The following is a 14,850-nucleotide window of genomic DNA, read 5'->3' on the forward strand; positions in this document are numbered from 1 at the left end:
GGAGGAGAGAGTGAGCTAATCAGCAGTAAGGGGTGTGTCCACTTAAGATGGGGAAGAGAGAAAGAGCCAATCAGCAGTAGGGGGTGTGTCCACTCATGAAGGGGAGGAGAGAGTGTGACAATCAGCTGTAGGAGGTGTGTCCACTCATGATGGGGGAAGAGAGAATGAGCCAATCAGCAGTAGGGGGCGTGTCCACTCATGAAGGGGGGAGAGAGTGAGCCAATCAACTGTAGGGGGTGTGTCCACTCATTATGAAGGAAGAGAGAGTGAGCCAATCAGCAGTAGGGGGCGTGTCCACTCATGAAGGGGAGGAGAGAGTGTGACAATCAGCTGTAGGGGGTGTGTCCACTCATTATGGGGGAAGAGAGAGTGAGCCAATCAACAGTAAGGTGGCGTGTCAACTCATGAAGGGGAGGAGAGAGTGAGCCAATCAGCATTAGGGGGCGTGTCCACTCATTGAAGGGTGAGGAGAGAGTGAGCCAATCAGCTGTTGGGGGTGTGTCCACTCATTATGGGGGAAGAGAGAGTGAGCCAATCAGCAGTAAGGTGGCATGTCAACTCATGAAGGGGAGGAGAGAGTGAGCCAATCAGCATTAGGGGGCGTGTCCACTCATTGAAGGGTGAGGAGAGACTGTGGCAATCAGCAGTAGGGGGCGTGTCCACTCATGATGGGGAGGAGAGAATGAGCCAATCAGCTGTAGGGGGTGTGTCCACTCATGATGGGGAGGAGAGAGTGAGCCAATCAGCAGTAGGGGGTGTGTCCACTCATGAAGGGGAGGAGAGAGTGAGACAATCAGCTGTAGGGGGCGTGTCCACTCATGATGGGGGAGGAGAGAGTGAGCCAATCAGCATTAGGGGGCGTGTCCACTCATTGAAGGTTGAGGAGAGAGTGAGCCAATCAACTCTAGGGGGTGTGTCCACTCATTGAAGGGTGAGGAGAGAGTGAGCCAATTAGCATTAGGGGGCGTGTCCACTCATTGAAGGTTGAGGAGAGAGTGAGCCAATCAACTCTAGGGGGCGTGTCCACTCATTGAAGGTTGAGGAGAGAGTGAGCCAATCAACTCATTGGAGGGTGAGGAGAGAGTGAGCCAATTAGCATTAGGGGGCGTGTCCACTCATTGAAGGTTGAGGAGAGAGTGAGGCAATCAGCTGTAGGAGGTGTGTCCACTCATGATGGGGTAAGAGAGAGTGAGCCAATCAGCAGTAGGGGGCGTGTCCACTCATGATGGGGGCAGTTGCCTGTTCTTGAATATGGAGGCAGAGCCATAAAAAGTTTTTGAGAGGGCGTGTTTGTTTTGTTGTTTTCAAATGTAAAACAGTTTCTCAGAAATCGCTTACTGCACTTTTAAAAGTTTTTTTGAACGGGGAGGTCAAAAGATCAATGTAAGATAATTTTCTCAAGATATTAGCCCTTATTATACATTTCATCTTAGCTTGATGGCCGTCCTCCCTCTCTTTGTAGGTGATGAAGTTGTGTGGTCAGATGGTGGATGCGGGTCAGAACTACACCTCCTGCAATCAGCTGTTCCTCTCCGGACTGGCCGAGTTCACCGCGTATCATAAGAACGACGCAGTTATTCTGGTGAGTACAGATGTCTGATGGGTCACGACCTCTGGCTGACCTCTCACGCTGACCTCTCACTGCTTGTGTTTCTGCAGAACTGCCTGCGTCAGTTCAACCAAGGCCTTCAAGAAATGATCCAGTTTCAGACGGTGAGTCTCATTCTGTATTCCTCATGTTTAGAGAGATTGCACGGGTGCAGCAGAGCCACTACAGCGGCTTCTGCTGGGAATTGTACAATTTCGTTTTGAAATTGAATAGTGTTCTCTCAGTGAAATAAAAATAATAATAATAATACAAATAAAGCTTAAAATAAATTCATTTCCAGTCAAATCTGATGGGACGAGCCTCATGTAGACAATCCCTTTGGACTTGCGCATATTTTTGATTATAATTGTGTTTTCATGCAGATGCTGTTTGATCAGACTCAGAGAGCAATTACCCAGCAGCTCTCAAACCTGCTTTCACAGTACGTAACACACACACGCACACACACACGTTCACTAGGGTTGGGTTACTGAGTACCAATTCACATTAAATCAATCCGTGCCAAATTTCGGTACCTGAGAAGGGAGAACGTGTGAATGAGTGGCGCATGAGTGTGGTTTCGTTTACCACACACACACACACACACACACACACACACACACACACACACACACACACACACACACACACACACACACACACACACACACACACACACACACACACACACACACACACACACACACAGTTTTCAGCCTCTGCAGTCTCACTATATGGGAACATGAGAGTCATTGAAGTTCATCAGCATTTTACAGTTTCATTCAAGAAAAACTATCGTCATATCATTAACACACAACCCGTCAAAATAAAAGTTCGGTTTAACTTGATAATATATTACTTTTGTACTGTAGAATTTCGATATCTCAAAATAATAATAATAAATGATCGAAAATTAATTCTTTAAGGAATAATCACACTTTTGTTGTAATTTGAACAGTATAAAGCTCACTTGTGCCGCATGTTTTTATATGAAATAATTTTTTTGTCAATGAAATTAATGTTTTATGTCTTCATTTGATTACACAATTCACAAGACAGAATTTGTGGACAACAAAACATTTAATTTGAGTTTTTTATTAATATTCAAGCTTGACAGACAATGGCAGACAGTGACCCAGGCAGCTCTGGAATAATGTTAATAACGCTTCTACAAATGACTTAGTTTCTTTACATTAATGAGGTAAACATGCCTAAATAACCGTAAAAATGTACTGTTGGGTACCGCCACCAATTTTCAGGTACCGGTTAAAGGGAACGATACCTAACGCTAACGTTAACACACTTTCACTAACGCGTAATGGTTTGTTCTGTGCCAGATTTGTGCCGCAGATTCGCGACACCCGGCGTGAGTTCGTCCGGATCGGAGACGACCTCGACGCCACCGTTGGGAAGAACGCTCAGGTCAGCCGACACAAACCCGTGGACGCGGAGAGAGCGACTCACTTGCTGCTCGCTACACGCAAGTGCTACCAACACTTCGCCCTGGACTACTGCCTGCAGGTACTGTCAGTCATCCGGGTTTAAGGCGCGTATGTTCTACGTTTTTATAGCATTTAGCTTTTTTTAATCAAGTCCGCATATTATTATTATTATTTAGAATAAAAATATAGTTTTATATTATTTTTCAGTTTATATTTTATTATAGGCATATTTTATATTATATTTTAGCTTATATTTTTATAATATATTTTATTCTCTACATGTTTTATATTATATTTCAGTTTATATTTTTATATTATATTTTATTACAGGCATGTTTTACATTATATTCGTATAATATATTTTATTATAGGCATTTTTTATATGAAATTCTAGTTTGTTTTTATGTTATATTTTATTACAGGCATGTTTTATATTATATTTCGCTATATATTTTTATAATATATTTTATTATTGGCATATTTTATATTATATTTCAGCTTGTATTTTTATAATATATTATTATCGACTTATATTTCAGTTTGTATTTTTATATTATATTTTATTACAGGCATGTTTTACATTTATATTTGTATAATATATTTTATTATAGGCATATTTTATATTATATTTTAGTTTGTTTTCATGTTATATTTTATTACAGGCATGTTTTATGTTATATTTTAGTTTGTTTTTATAATTATAGTTTATAATGTTATACTATTTTTATATTATTTTATTACAGGCAAGTTTTATATTATATTTCAGTTTATATTTTTATAATATATTTTATTACAGGCATGTTTTATATTATATTTCACTTTATATTTTTATAATATATTTTATTATAGGCATATTTTATATTATATTTTAGTTTGATTTCATGTTATATTTTATTACAGGCATGTTTTAGGTTATATTTTAGTTTGTTTTTATAATTATAGTTTATAATGTTATACTATTTTTATATTATATTTTATTACAGGCAAGTGTTATATTATATTTCAGTTTATATTTTTATAATATATTTTATTACAGGCATGTTTTATATTATATTTCACTTTATATTTTTATAATATATCTTATTACAGGCATGTTTTATATTATATTTCAGTTTATATTTTTTATAATATTTTTTATTACAGGCATATTTTATATTATATTTTAGTTGATAATTTTAAATTTTATATTTTTTTTACAGGCATGTTGTATATTATATTTTAGCTTACATTTTTATATTATTTTATTGTAGGTATATTTTAGTTGGTTTTACATTATATTGTTGAACTGTTGTATATTGTATTTTTTTTTACAGCACATATAATTTTAGTCAAGCAAAACCATGTTAATTTAGTCTTTCATGATCATTTTCTGAGTTTGAGCTTTTGTTGCTACTGTACCTTTAAGACTTAAATGAGCCCTTTTTCAGCATAGCTTCGAAATCCACCCACATTTGAAGCTGCGCCCGAACATGATTGTAATGTATTGTTTTTCTTTCTTTTCTTGCAGTTGAATAATTTCAAGGTCCAACAGAAGCTTGATATTCTGAATTCGGTGAGCTCTACTCAGCAAACTTTGCAAATACTATGACAACTTGTTCAGATGAATGTAAACTGACTCAAATCATCTTTCTTTCTCAGGTCTTCTCGTATTTTCACGCTCAGTACACATTTTTCCACCAGGGATTCGACCTGCTGAGAGATCTAGAACCGACCATGAAGACGATGGCCTCACAGGTCATACATGAACACACACATAACGCCCTGTTTATACCCCCCCCCCCACACACACACAACAAAGCCCTTTACATAGACGCAGTGTTTGATTACTAATGTTTCATGGATATTGAAGTTTAATATAAGTAATATGTGTGCGCAGCTCTCTCAGCTGTCGTCTGACTGCTCTGCCAAGAGGAAAGACCTGGAAAACACACACCTGCTCGTTCAGCAAAGGGTGAGATTTTAGTGCTAGTTGTATACCTTTTGACGACCACATAAAACAAGTTTGGAGGTACAATTTAGGGTCTTATAGCTAGTGTACTCCTAAAAGTAGCATTTAAAAAAAAATACTCAATGCTCATTACTCAATACACAAAACTCATTACTCAATACTCAAAAGAGACTCCGACGACTCCATACTCAATGCTCATTACTCAATACACAAAACTCATTACTCAATACGCAAAAAAGACTCCGTACTCATTACTCAAAAATAAAAGTACTCAGCAAATACTCAATACTCATTACTACTATATACTCAAAACACATAACTCAATCAAAACTCTTTACTCAAAAGATACTCAGTACTCAACAAATACTCAGTACTCAGCAAATACTCAGTACTCAGCAAATACTCAATACTCACTACTATATACTTAAAACACAACTCAATCAAAACTCTTTACTCAAATGATACTCATTATTCAAAACATACTCATTATTCAAAAAATACTCAGTACTCAACAAATACTCAGTACTCAACAAATACTCAGTACTCAGCAAATACTCGGTACTCAGCAAATACTCATTACTCAAAAGATACTCAGTACTCAACAAATACTCAGTACTCGGCAAATACTCAGTACTCAGCAAATACTCTACTCAAAAGATACTCATTACTCAACAAATACTCAGTACTCACTACTATATACTTAAAACACAACTCAATCAAAACTCTTTACTCAAATGATACTCTACTCAAAACATACTCATTATTCAAAACATACTCATTATTCAACAAATACTCAGTACTCAACAAATACTCAGTACTCAGCAAATACTCATTACTCAACAAATACTCAGTACTCAGCAAATACTCATTACTCAACAAATACTCAGTACTCAGCAAATACTCAGTACTCAACAAATACTCAGTACTCAGCAAATACTCAGTACTCAACAAATACTCAGTACTCAGCAAATACTCATTACTCAACAAATACTCAGTACTCAGCAAATACTCAGTACTCAGCAAATACTCAGTACTCAACAAATACTCAGTACTCAGCAAATACTCATTACTCAACAAATACTCAGTACTCAGCAAATACTCAGCAGTATGTCAGAGTGACATATATATAGATATAGTGACTAATTATTATTATCTGAGCACTTAGAATGGGGCGCAGCTGGAGGAAAACAAAACTAGAGGTATTTCGTATTTCGTGGAAGGATAGTTCTATTGCATTCAGAAAAACCTTAAAAATGGTTGGATCTTTTTACTTTTTGAGTCCTCATTTTCTGTCAAAAAATTATAGAAAAGGGATAATCCCCCCCCCCCCCCACACACACACACACACACACACACATTTCAACATGAAAATATAAAACTGTTTGTTAAACCTTTTCAAAATGGTCATGCCCCAGTCATAGTGAGTTTGGGAGCTGGTATGATTCTGGAGGTTGATATTTTGATGGTGTACATCCGGTTGATAATAATGACTGTGTGTGTGTGTGTTTGGTAGGACGCGTCTGGAGAGGCGGTTATTGTGTGTAATCCGACTGACGGAGGAACGATTCAAGGCTACCTGTTCAAACGTTCGCGCAAGAAGAACAAGACATGGAAGAGGTGAGAGACCCAGTGTTATTTTACTATCACTGAGATAATATTAACATTTTTTATTCATATTTTGAATTAGTCTTTATAGATTACTTTTTTTATAAGGAAAATCATGAAACCACACAGACAGACATGATAAAGAGATCGACAGGAGAGGAGTGAAGTGAAATGTTACGTAATTCAGTTCAACATATAAATATGGAAAACTACAATGAGAGTGTACATTTTAAGATTATATTTCATAATTCTGAAACAGAGTGTATATAATAAACTATATTAACCCCGGAGATACAGATATCTTTATACTGTTTACAAATGCACTGTTTTGTAATTGTTTCCATCTTTCAGGTGCTGGTTTTACACTGAAAATAATCAGTTAATCTACTCGAAATCACACAAGGTAAACCATCATCCATATCAGTCTAGCAGTGACTGATCACATTAGCATGTTTCACACAGTGTGTGTGTGTGTGTGTGTGTTTTAGGAGCAGCCTCTTGTTCTGTTCGATGATCTGCGTCTGTGTGCAGTGAAATCTCTGGATGGGGTCGACCGCCGTTTCTGTTTTGAGCTTCTGTCAGTGCAGAAGTAAGATGATGATGATAACACACACACACATATCGCCAGCTTGGTATCGTCATATTCATGATCATTAGGAGCAGAACGTCTCTGCTTATCCAGAGATGTTATAATTTAATAATAAAAAGGTGATTGTGTTAGTAATTGTGCATCTGTGTGTTTGCATGCACAGGTGTTGTGTGTTACAGGCCGATTCTGAGGAGCTGAAGTTGGCGTGGATTAATGCCGTTCAGGGCTGTATAGACATTGCGTACCGCGATCAAGTAACAGATCAAAACACTCAGGTACAAACACACACATACTTGGAAGCATTTTTACATTTGTTGTTTTACACTTTCGCAAATGTATGTTAAACTCAGCCTTACAGAAGCTTTACCCCTTAAGAGTCACGGGCCCACCGGGGGGCCCAAATACATTACATTTTTTAAAACAGTATTATCCTATACTAAACCTAAACTAATCTTGACAAACTATATATTTGAAAGCATTTGAAAGCTTAGAATCTCTAGTTTTCATATTTGGTGATTGATTTTCAAAATATATTACAGAGGAACAAGAATATTTTCATACTCTTAGACCTTTATTTTGAAATTGTGACTTTTATTGTGAAATTGTTTAGACCTTTATTTTGAAATTGTGATGAACATGAAAAATCATGAAAAAAGGGTAGAAACCTGTTTGTTTTCATGCCAAGAGTTCAAAAGAAAGCCTCCATTCAATTATTTTATAATTATAATAATTATTATTTCAAACAAAATCTCACTGAAAGCTCATTTTTAGAGATATCAACCTAAAATTTGAAACACAACTTATTCAGATTTTTGGCTTTGATTTATTTATTTATTTATTTATTTTTTGCAGGTTTTTTTTGTCGCAGTTTTAGAGTCGCCCAGGTTTTGAAAATATAAATTTTATATAAAATATGAATAATAATTTTTTTTATATTGTGCATTGTCATAAACTCAAACTTCTATAACTTTTTAATTTTGTTTAACATTCTTAATTTATTTCACTTCTACAAAAATCTGGCAAATGTCTTCTTTAAATCGAGACCAATTTTCCAAAGCATTCTTGAATTACAACCATTTAAGTTCGAAATGTGCATTTTCATCTATATTCAAAAAATCGGGGGTGACACTAAAGGGGTTAATGCCTTCAACTCAACAAAATGTTCAGTTGTAAAATATATATGACCCGCTCTGGCGAAATGAGTTGCAAAAAAACCTAATGTCAAGCCCTGATTTATATCGTGTCATTTGCCTATTGTGTGCGTCTAGGTGAAGGAGAGCTCCGCCCCGGTGCCCGCCTTAGACCCGCCCCCTCACCCCCCCGCTCTGGGCGTGGCTCTCCGTGGCAACGGAAACCAACGCTGCTGCGACTGTGGGGAGGCGGAGCCTCGCTGGGCCAGCGTGAACCTCGGCATCACCATGTGCATCGAGTGCTCGGGCATCCACAGGTCATTTCACTTCATCTACAACTTCCTAATCCACATTATGATATAAAGCAGTCAATATAGTGTTACTCATGAACTCTATGATATTTAATAGGATTGATATAAGGTTTTTGATTCGTGTTGACAGGAGTCTTGGCGTTCATCTGTCCAAAGTCCGATCACTCACTCTTGATTCCTGGGAGCCGGAACAGTTAAAGGTCCGGCATTCATTTAATTTGAACTGTTATAATATTGTGAACGAACAGATAAAAAAATGACATGTTACCAAATAGCATTTATTTTTACTTAGGAATTTTATCGTCTCTGATTCTAATCTGTCACTATTGGTTGATCTTTGTTTAACTCCGCCCCCTTCACAGCTGCTATGTGTTCTGGGTAATGAAGTCATTAATGGCATTTATGAGCGTAACTCGATAGATGGACTACAGAAGCCCAGCGCAGGCAGTCCACGGTACGAGTCTCTCACACACCACCTGCAGGAAGTGTGTTTCACACACCATGTGTGAATATTAAAAGCTTTGAATGTATTCATGACCATCGTCACTGCCTCTCTCAGGCAGGATAAAGAACAGTGGATTCGGTTCAAGTATGTGGAGAAAAGATTCGTGGCGCGGGATCCTGATGGTCCTGATGCTGGTGAGTGTGTTGTGCTGTTTATTTTTTATAAATATTATTTTTAATATGTAAAACACCTGTTCTTTTGATTAAAAATAATTATTTTTAGAAGTTTTTAAAATAACTTAATTTATTGCAAATTATTCAAATTATTATTATTATTATTATCAAAATAATTGTACTTTTTTCATATTTATAATTAAAATAAATAATAAATAATAATTAAATAGTACAATTATTATAATTGTTAATTAAATTAAAATTGTTAATTAATATATTTTATTTTCATTAATTTGATTCTAAATTATTGATATTTTAAATGATTGATTAAAGTATTATTTTATAATTTAAGTAATTTGATAATTATATACAATACAATTTATTTTAACATAAAATATAGTATAATTTAGTTAAATAATTTAATTATAGTAAAATTTAATTTAATATAAAATGAATTTTAAAAGCAATTATTTTAATTAATTAAAACTTATAATTAAAACTAATATTATTTTAATTTAATTGTTTTGTCTATGAATGTATTAATAAGCAGTGTAATGCTATTTTAAAATTTAAATAATCTTAATGAATTACTGTAATAATTTTAATTAATTAAAAAATTATAATTAAGACTAAAATTATTTTAACAAAAATTTTAATTCAAATATTTTATAATGAATTCTACAGTTATATTATTTAAATTAATTAAAAAAATAATTATTTTATAATTCAAATGAATGGATAATTTAAGAACACACGTTTCTACTGGACGTATAGCATCAGCAAAGCTGCGTGCCGGAGAGAGGCTGTATCAGGCGTCGCTGAACGGACACCTCGTTGCCATGGCGACGGCGCTGGCCGATGGTGCGGAAGTGAACTGGAGTGATCCTGACCGGGAGGGACGGACGGCTCTGATTGGTTCAGCCATCGGGGTGAGTGACAGCGGCCTCCCGGAGTCTGAAGGATGTTAAAGGGATGATGAACTCACCGTGAAGTCATCGTAGGTGTGTATGACTTTCTTCTTTCAGACGAACACAATCAGAGTTATATTAAAAAATGTAACCCTAACCTAACCCAAGTCGATAAAGTTTATTTAAAACTTTATCGACTAAAAAAAAATAGCTTCCGGGAGACCGCCATACGCAAGTCGAGCCCAGCCCTGTTTGTTTGAACCTGCACTTTTATGATGGATAGATGCACTTTTATGATGGATAGATGCACTTTTATGATGGACAGATGCACTTTTATGATGATAGATGCACTTTTATGATGGACAGATGCACTTTTATGATGATAGATGCACTTTTATGATGGATAGATGCACTTTTATGATGGATAGATGCACTTTTATGATGGAAAGATGCACTTTTATGATGGACAGATGCACTTTTATGATGGATAGGTGCACTTTTATGATGGATAGATGCACTTTTATGATGGACATATGTTCTTTTATGATGGATAGATGCACTTTTATGATGGACAGATGCACTTTTATGATGGACATATGTTCTTTTATGATGGATAGATGCACTTTTATGATGGAAAGATGCACTTTTATGATGGACAGATGCACTTTTATGATGGATAGGTGCACTTTTATGATGGATAGATGCACTTTTATGATGGATAGATGCACTTTTATGATGGACAGATGTTCTTTTATGATGGACAGATGCACTTTTATGATGGATAGATGCACTTTTATGATGGATAGATGCACTTTTATGATGGACAGATGTTCTTTTATGATGGACAGATGCACTTTTATGATGGATAGATGCACTTTTATGATGGATAGATGCACTTTTATGATGGATAGATGCACTTTTATGATGGATAGATGCACTTTTATGATGGACAGATGCTCTTTTATGATGGACAGATGCACTTTTATGATGGATAGGTGCACTTTTATGATGGATAGATGCACTTTTATGATGTTAGATGCACTTTTATGATGGACAGATGCACTTTTATGATGTTAGATGCACTTTTATGATGGATAGATGCACTTTTATGATGGATAGATGCACTTTTATGATGGACAGATGCACTTTTATGATGGACAGATGCACTTTTATGATGGATAGATTCACTTTTATGATGGATAGATGCACTTTTATGATGGATAGATGCACTTTTATGATGGACAGATGCACTTTTATGATGGACAGATGTTCTTTTATGATGGATAGATGCACTTTTATGATGGACAGATGCACTTTTATGATGGATAGATGCACTTTTATGATGGATAGGTGCACTTTTATGATGGACAGATGCACTTTTATGATGTTAGATGCACTTTTATGATGGATAGATGCACTTTTATGATGGATAGGTGCACTTTTATGATGGACAGATGCACTTTTATGATGGACAGATGCACTTTTATGATGGATAGATGCACTTTTATGATGGACAGATGCACTTTTATGATGGATAGATGCACTTTTAAGGACTTAAAAACAGAATCTGCATTCACTGCCATTATAAAGCTTGGAAGAGCCAGAACATTTTCTAATATAACTCTGATTGTGTTCGTCTGAAAGAAGAAAGTCATACACACCTAGCATGACTTCAGGGTGAGTAAATCATGGGCTAATTGTCATTTTTTGGGAGAACTATCCCTTTAAATGTGTGTGATTCTGGTCTTCATTGATGTGTGTGTGTGTGTGTGTGGCAGGGCTCTCTGCTGGCGTGTGAGTTTCTGCTACAGAACGGCTCTAATGTGAATCACAGAGATCAGCACGGTCAGGGCGCTCTTCACGCCGCCGCCACATACGGACACACCGGGTAACAAACATCATGTCTTGATCACACACTCATCGTGACTGATGTATGATGATTATAATAATCTGTGATTGGTCACTTCAGACAGGTGTGTCTGCTGCTCAAGAGAGGAGCCAATCAGTACGCAGCTGACGAAAAGGGAAACGATCCGCTTAGTATCGCCATAGAAACCGCCCACGCTGACATCGTCACTTTGTGAGTAATCAGTGTGTGTGTGTGTGTGTGTGTGTGTGTGTCAGAAATCATAATAATGCATTGTGTGTGTGTGTGTTTCAGGTTGAGAATGGCCCGAATGAATGAGGAAATGAGGGATTCAGAGGGATTCTTCGGATCTGTTGGTAAGATTTAGGATTGATTAATATGAATATAAAGTTATATTAACATTATAAATGTCTTTATTGTCACTCAGGAGACGATGAAACATTCCAGGATATTTTCCGAGATTTCAGCAACATGGCGTCACACGACCCAGAGAGACTCTCTCGCCGCCAGTTCGTCCGCAGCTGTGAGGAGGACGAAGAGGAGAAAAGCTAGTCATGGGTCACGTGAGGTCAGAGGTCACGCTGATGCACTATGGGACAAGGGAACAAAACGCAAATCTTAATGTTACAACTCTTAACGTGACTCTGAGTGTGTGTGTGTGAGCATCAATGTGACTGTTTTAATGAGTCCGACTCATTTCATCCACACATATGAACTGACGCCATTTTAGCCCGTGCTCTGAAGTTTTACTGAAGGCTTTTGACATGTACGTTTGTGAACTATTTTATGTTGTGCTGCAGTGAAATACGGAGGTTGTACTACAGTAAATACAGTGGTTGTTTTGGATAAGTCAGCATGAAACCAAAAGTGACCTTACTTTCCCGTCTGGGTCTCTTCGGTCGGAAAAAATACAGAAAAAAGTTTGCTTCATCAGATTTGGATGACACTTGGTGACTTTTGTCGCATTAGCTATGTGAACACGCACAAAAAAAAAATAATGGACGTGATTTGGGGGAAAGAAAGTCACACTTGGCTCTTTCGCTGTCAAAAATGGCCGACATACTGTAGGAAATGAGTGGGAAATACAAAAAAAACTACAAATCAGCCACTGTGCAGAACAAAAGTGCACTAGAATCATCACTATCCATTCCTTAATTTATTAGATTTGTTTATCAAATATGGAGTAACAAAAATGCTTTCCATGTACAAAGTGTTTGATTGTAATTATAATGCAAAATCTGATATTTATGTAAAAGAAATATCTAAACCTTGAACACGTGAAAAACGTGAAAAATGAGAAAATCGTGCATTTATTTCAGTAATTCAACTTAAAAGGTGAAACTTATATATTAAATAGACTCATTACATGCAAAGTAAACTTTGTTTATAATTATATTTACTTATATATGTTATTAAATAACAAGCCTTTATGATTATGGCTTTAACCCCAAATTCTAAACTAGAATATTGTGAAAAGGTTTTCATAAACTGTAAGCCATAATCATTAAAATTATAACAAATAAAGGATTGTAATATCTCACTTTGCATGTAATGAGTCTATAATATATTAGTTTCACCTTTTAAGTTGAATTACTGAAATAAATGAACTTTTGCACGATATTTAAAATTTTTTTGAGTTTCACCCGTATATCTAAATGCAAAACCTAATAAAAGTAAGAAATTATGTCTAAAAAAACAACAACAGGAGTCCAAAAGCCTCTTTATATATATGTATTATATAGGAAGCTACAGGTTTCACAACATTACTTTTAAAAACTATTTTACTTCCAAAAAAAAAAAAAAAAAAAGATTGTAGAGTAGAGGCCTTTAGTCTATTTCAATGTGAAATATTGCATTTATTGAAAAATAACAACAACAAAAATATTTATTTTAATGGAAAATAGCTCATAAAATTGTTTATAAATATTGCATAGTGTCATAAAATCACCTCAATTCTAAAAAAAATTATCGAACTAAAATATATTACATTGATTTTCTGAGGAAAAAAAAAGGTTACAGTGAAGGTTCAGTCACGTTTGACCGGGAAGGAGCCAAATGTGAGCCGTAAGAGAAGAGGAGCGGAGGGTGAACGCGTCAGTGCGGCACTTCCTATAGAACATCTTTCACATCTCTAATGCTTTACGTGTCATAATCTCCTGTCACATGACACTTTTTTTCATCATCCAAACAATCAAACCATGTCCCAGATTTATTTTGGTAACACTTCCATATGTTAGCTACATTAGTTAACATGTACTGTAACTTCTAATCTTAGTTCATGTTCATTTCAACATTATTTAAATCTGTTAATAATATTGGTAACACTTTACAATAAGGTTTCATTTAACGTTCGTTAATGCATTAACTTACCATGAGCAATGCATTTGTTACAGTGTTTGTGTTAATAAAAATACAGCTGTTCATGTTAAATCACAGTGCAATAACAAATGTTTACCAATACAACTATAAGTAGATGTTGAAATGAACATTAACTGAGATTAATAAATACTGCAGCATTGTTAGTTAATAACCTTATTGTAAAGTGTAAGACCTTATTTTGTCTCAAGGATCCAGTAATGTGTTTCATTTTGACTGTTATGCACACTGAATAAAATTACATACAATTAACATGTGATACACAATATATTAATATCAATGTTGATGTCTTAAAAATGTATGTCTTATTCTATAATAATAAACAAGCTATTTAACTATTGAAACGTTCCGTCTGTTTATGACATAGACGTAAAAATACACATTCCTGTAATGTTTGTTTTTATTTTTTAGGACACAACAGAAAACTCATTGATTAGTGACAGTTTGGTTTTTTAAAACTTTGAAATA

General features: G+C 35.5%; 1 protein-coding gene across 1 annotated transcript in view; it reads left to right on the top strand.

Annotated features, from left to right (window-relative positions):
- LOC120470816 (arf-GAP with coiled-coil, ANK repeat and PH domain-containing protein 2) overlaps positions 1-14,726 on the top strand; it is a 15,938-nt gene extending 1,212 nt beyond the window's left edge. Inside the window, exons 3-22 of the mRNA XM_039660467.2 lie at positions 1,463-1,582; positions 1,660-1,713; positions 1,972-2,030; positions 2,926-3,109; positions 4,538-4,582; positions 4,669-4,764; positions 4,907-4,981; positions 6,492-6,595; positions 6,935-6,986; positions 7,072-7,172; positions 7,336-7,447; positions 8,441-8,619; positions 8,744-8,813; positions 8,976-9,067; positions 9,173-9,252; positions 10,006-10,160; positions 11,918-12,027; positions 12,109-12,219; positions 12,301-12,362; positions 12,434-14,726. Coding sequence (XP_039516401.2) covers positions 1,463-1,582; positions 1,660-1,713; positions 1,972-2,030; positions 2,926-3,109; positions 4,538-4,582; positions 4,669-4,764; positions 4,907-4,981; positions 6,492-6,595; positions 6,935-6,986; positions 7,072-7,172; positions 7,336-7,447; positions 8,441-8,619; positions 8,744-8,813; positions 8,976-9,067; positions 9,173-9,252; positions 10,006-10,160; positions 11,918-12,027; positions 12,109-12,219; positions 12,301-12,362; positions 12,434-12,558 — 1,986 coding nt within the window. The 3' untranslated portion in view covers positions 12,559-14,726. The remainder of the gene's footprint in view (positions 1-1,462; positions 1,583-1,659; positions 1,714-1,971; positions 2,031-2,925; positions 3,110-4,537; positions 4,583-4,668; positions 4,765-4,906; positions 4,982-6,491; positions 6,596-6,934; positions 6,987-7,071; positions 7,173-7,335; positions 7,448-8,440; positions 8,620-8,743; positions 8,814-8,975; positions 9,068-9,172; positions 9,253-10,005; positions 10,161-11,917; positions 12,028-12,108; positions 12,220-12,300; positions 12,363-12,433) is intronic.
- The last annotated feature ends 124 nt before the right edge of the window (positions 14,727-14,850 follow it).

This window comes from Pimephales promelas, chromosome 16 (assembly GCF_988280905.1).
Source record: "Pimephales promelas chromosome 16, fPimPro1.hap1.1, whole genome shotgun sequence".
Lineage (NCBI taxonomy): Eukaryota > Metazoa > Chordata > Actinopteri > Cypriniformes > Leuciscidae > Pimephales > Pimephales promelas.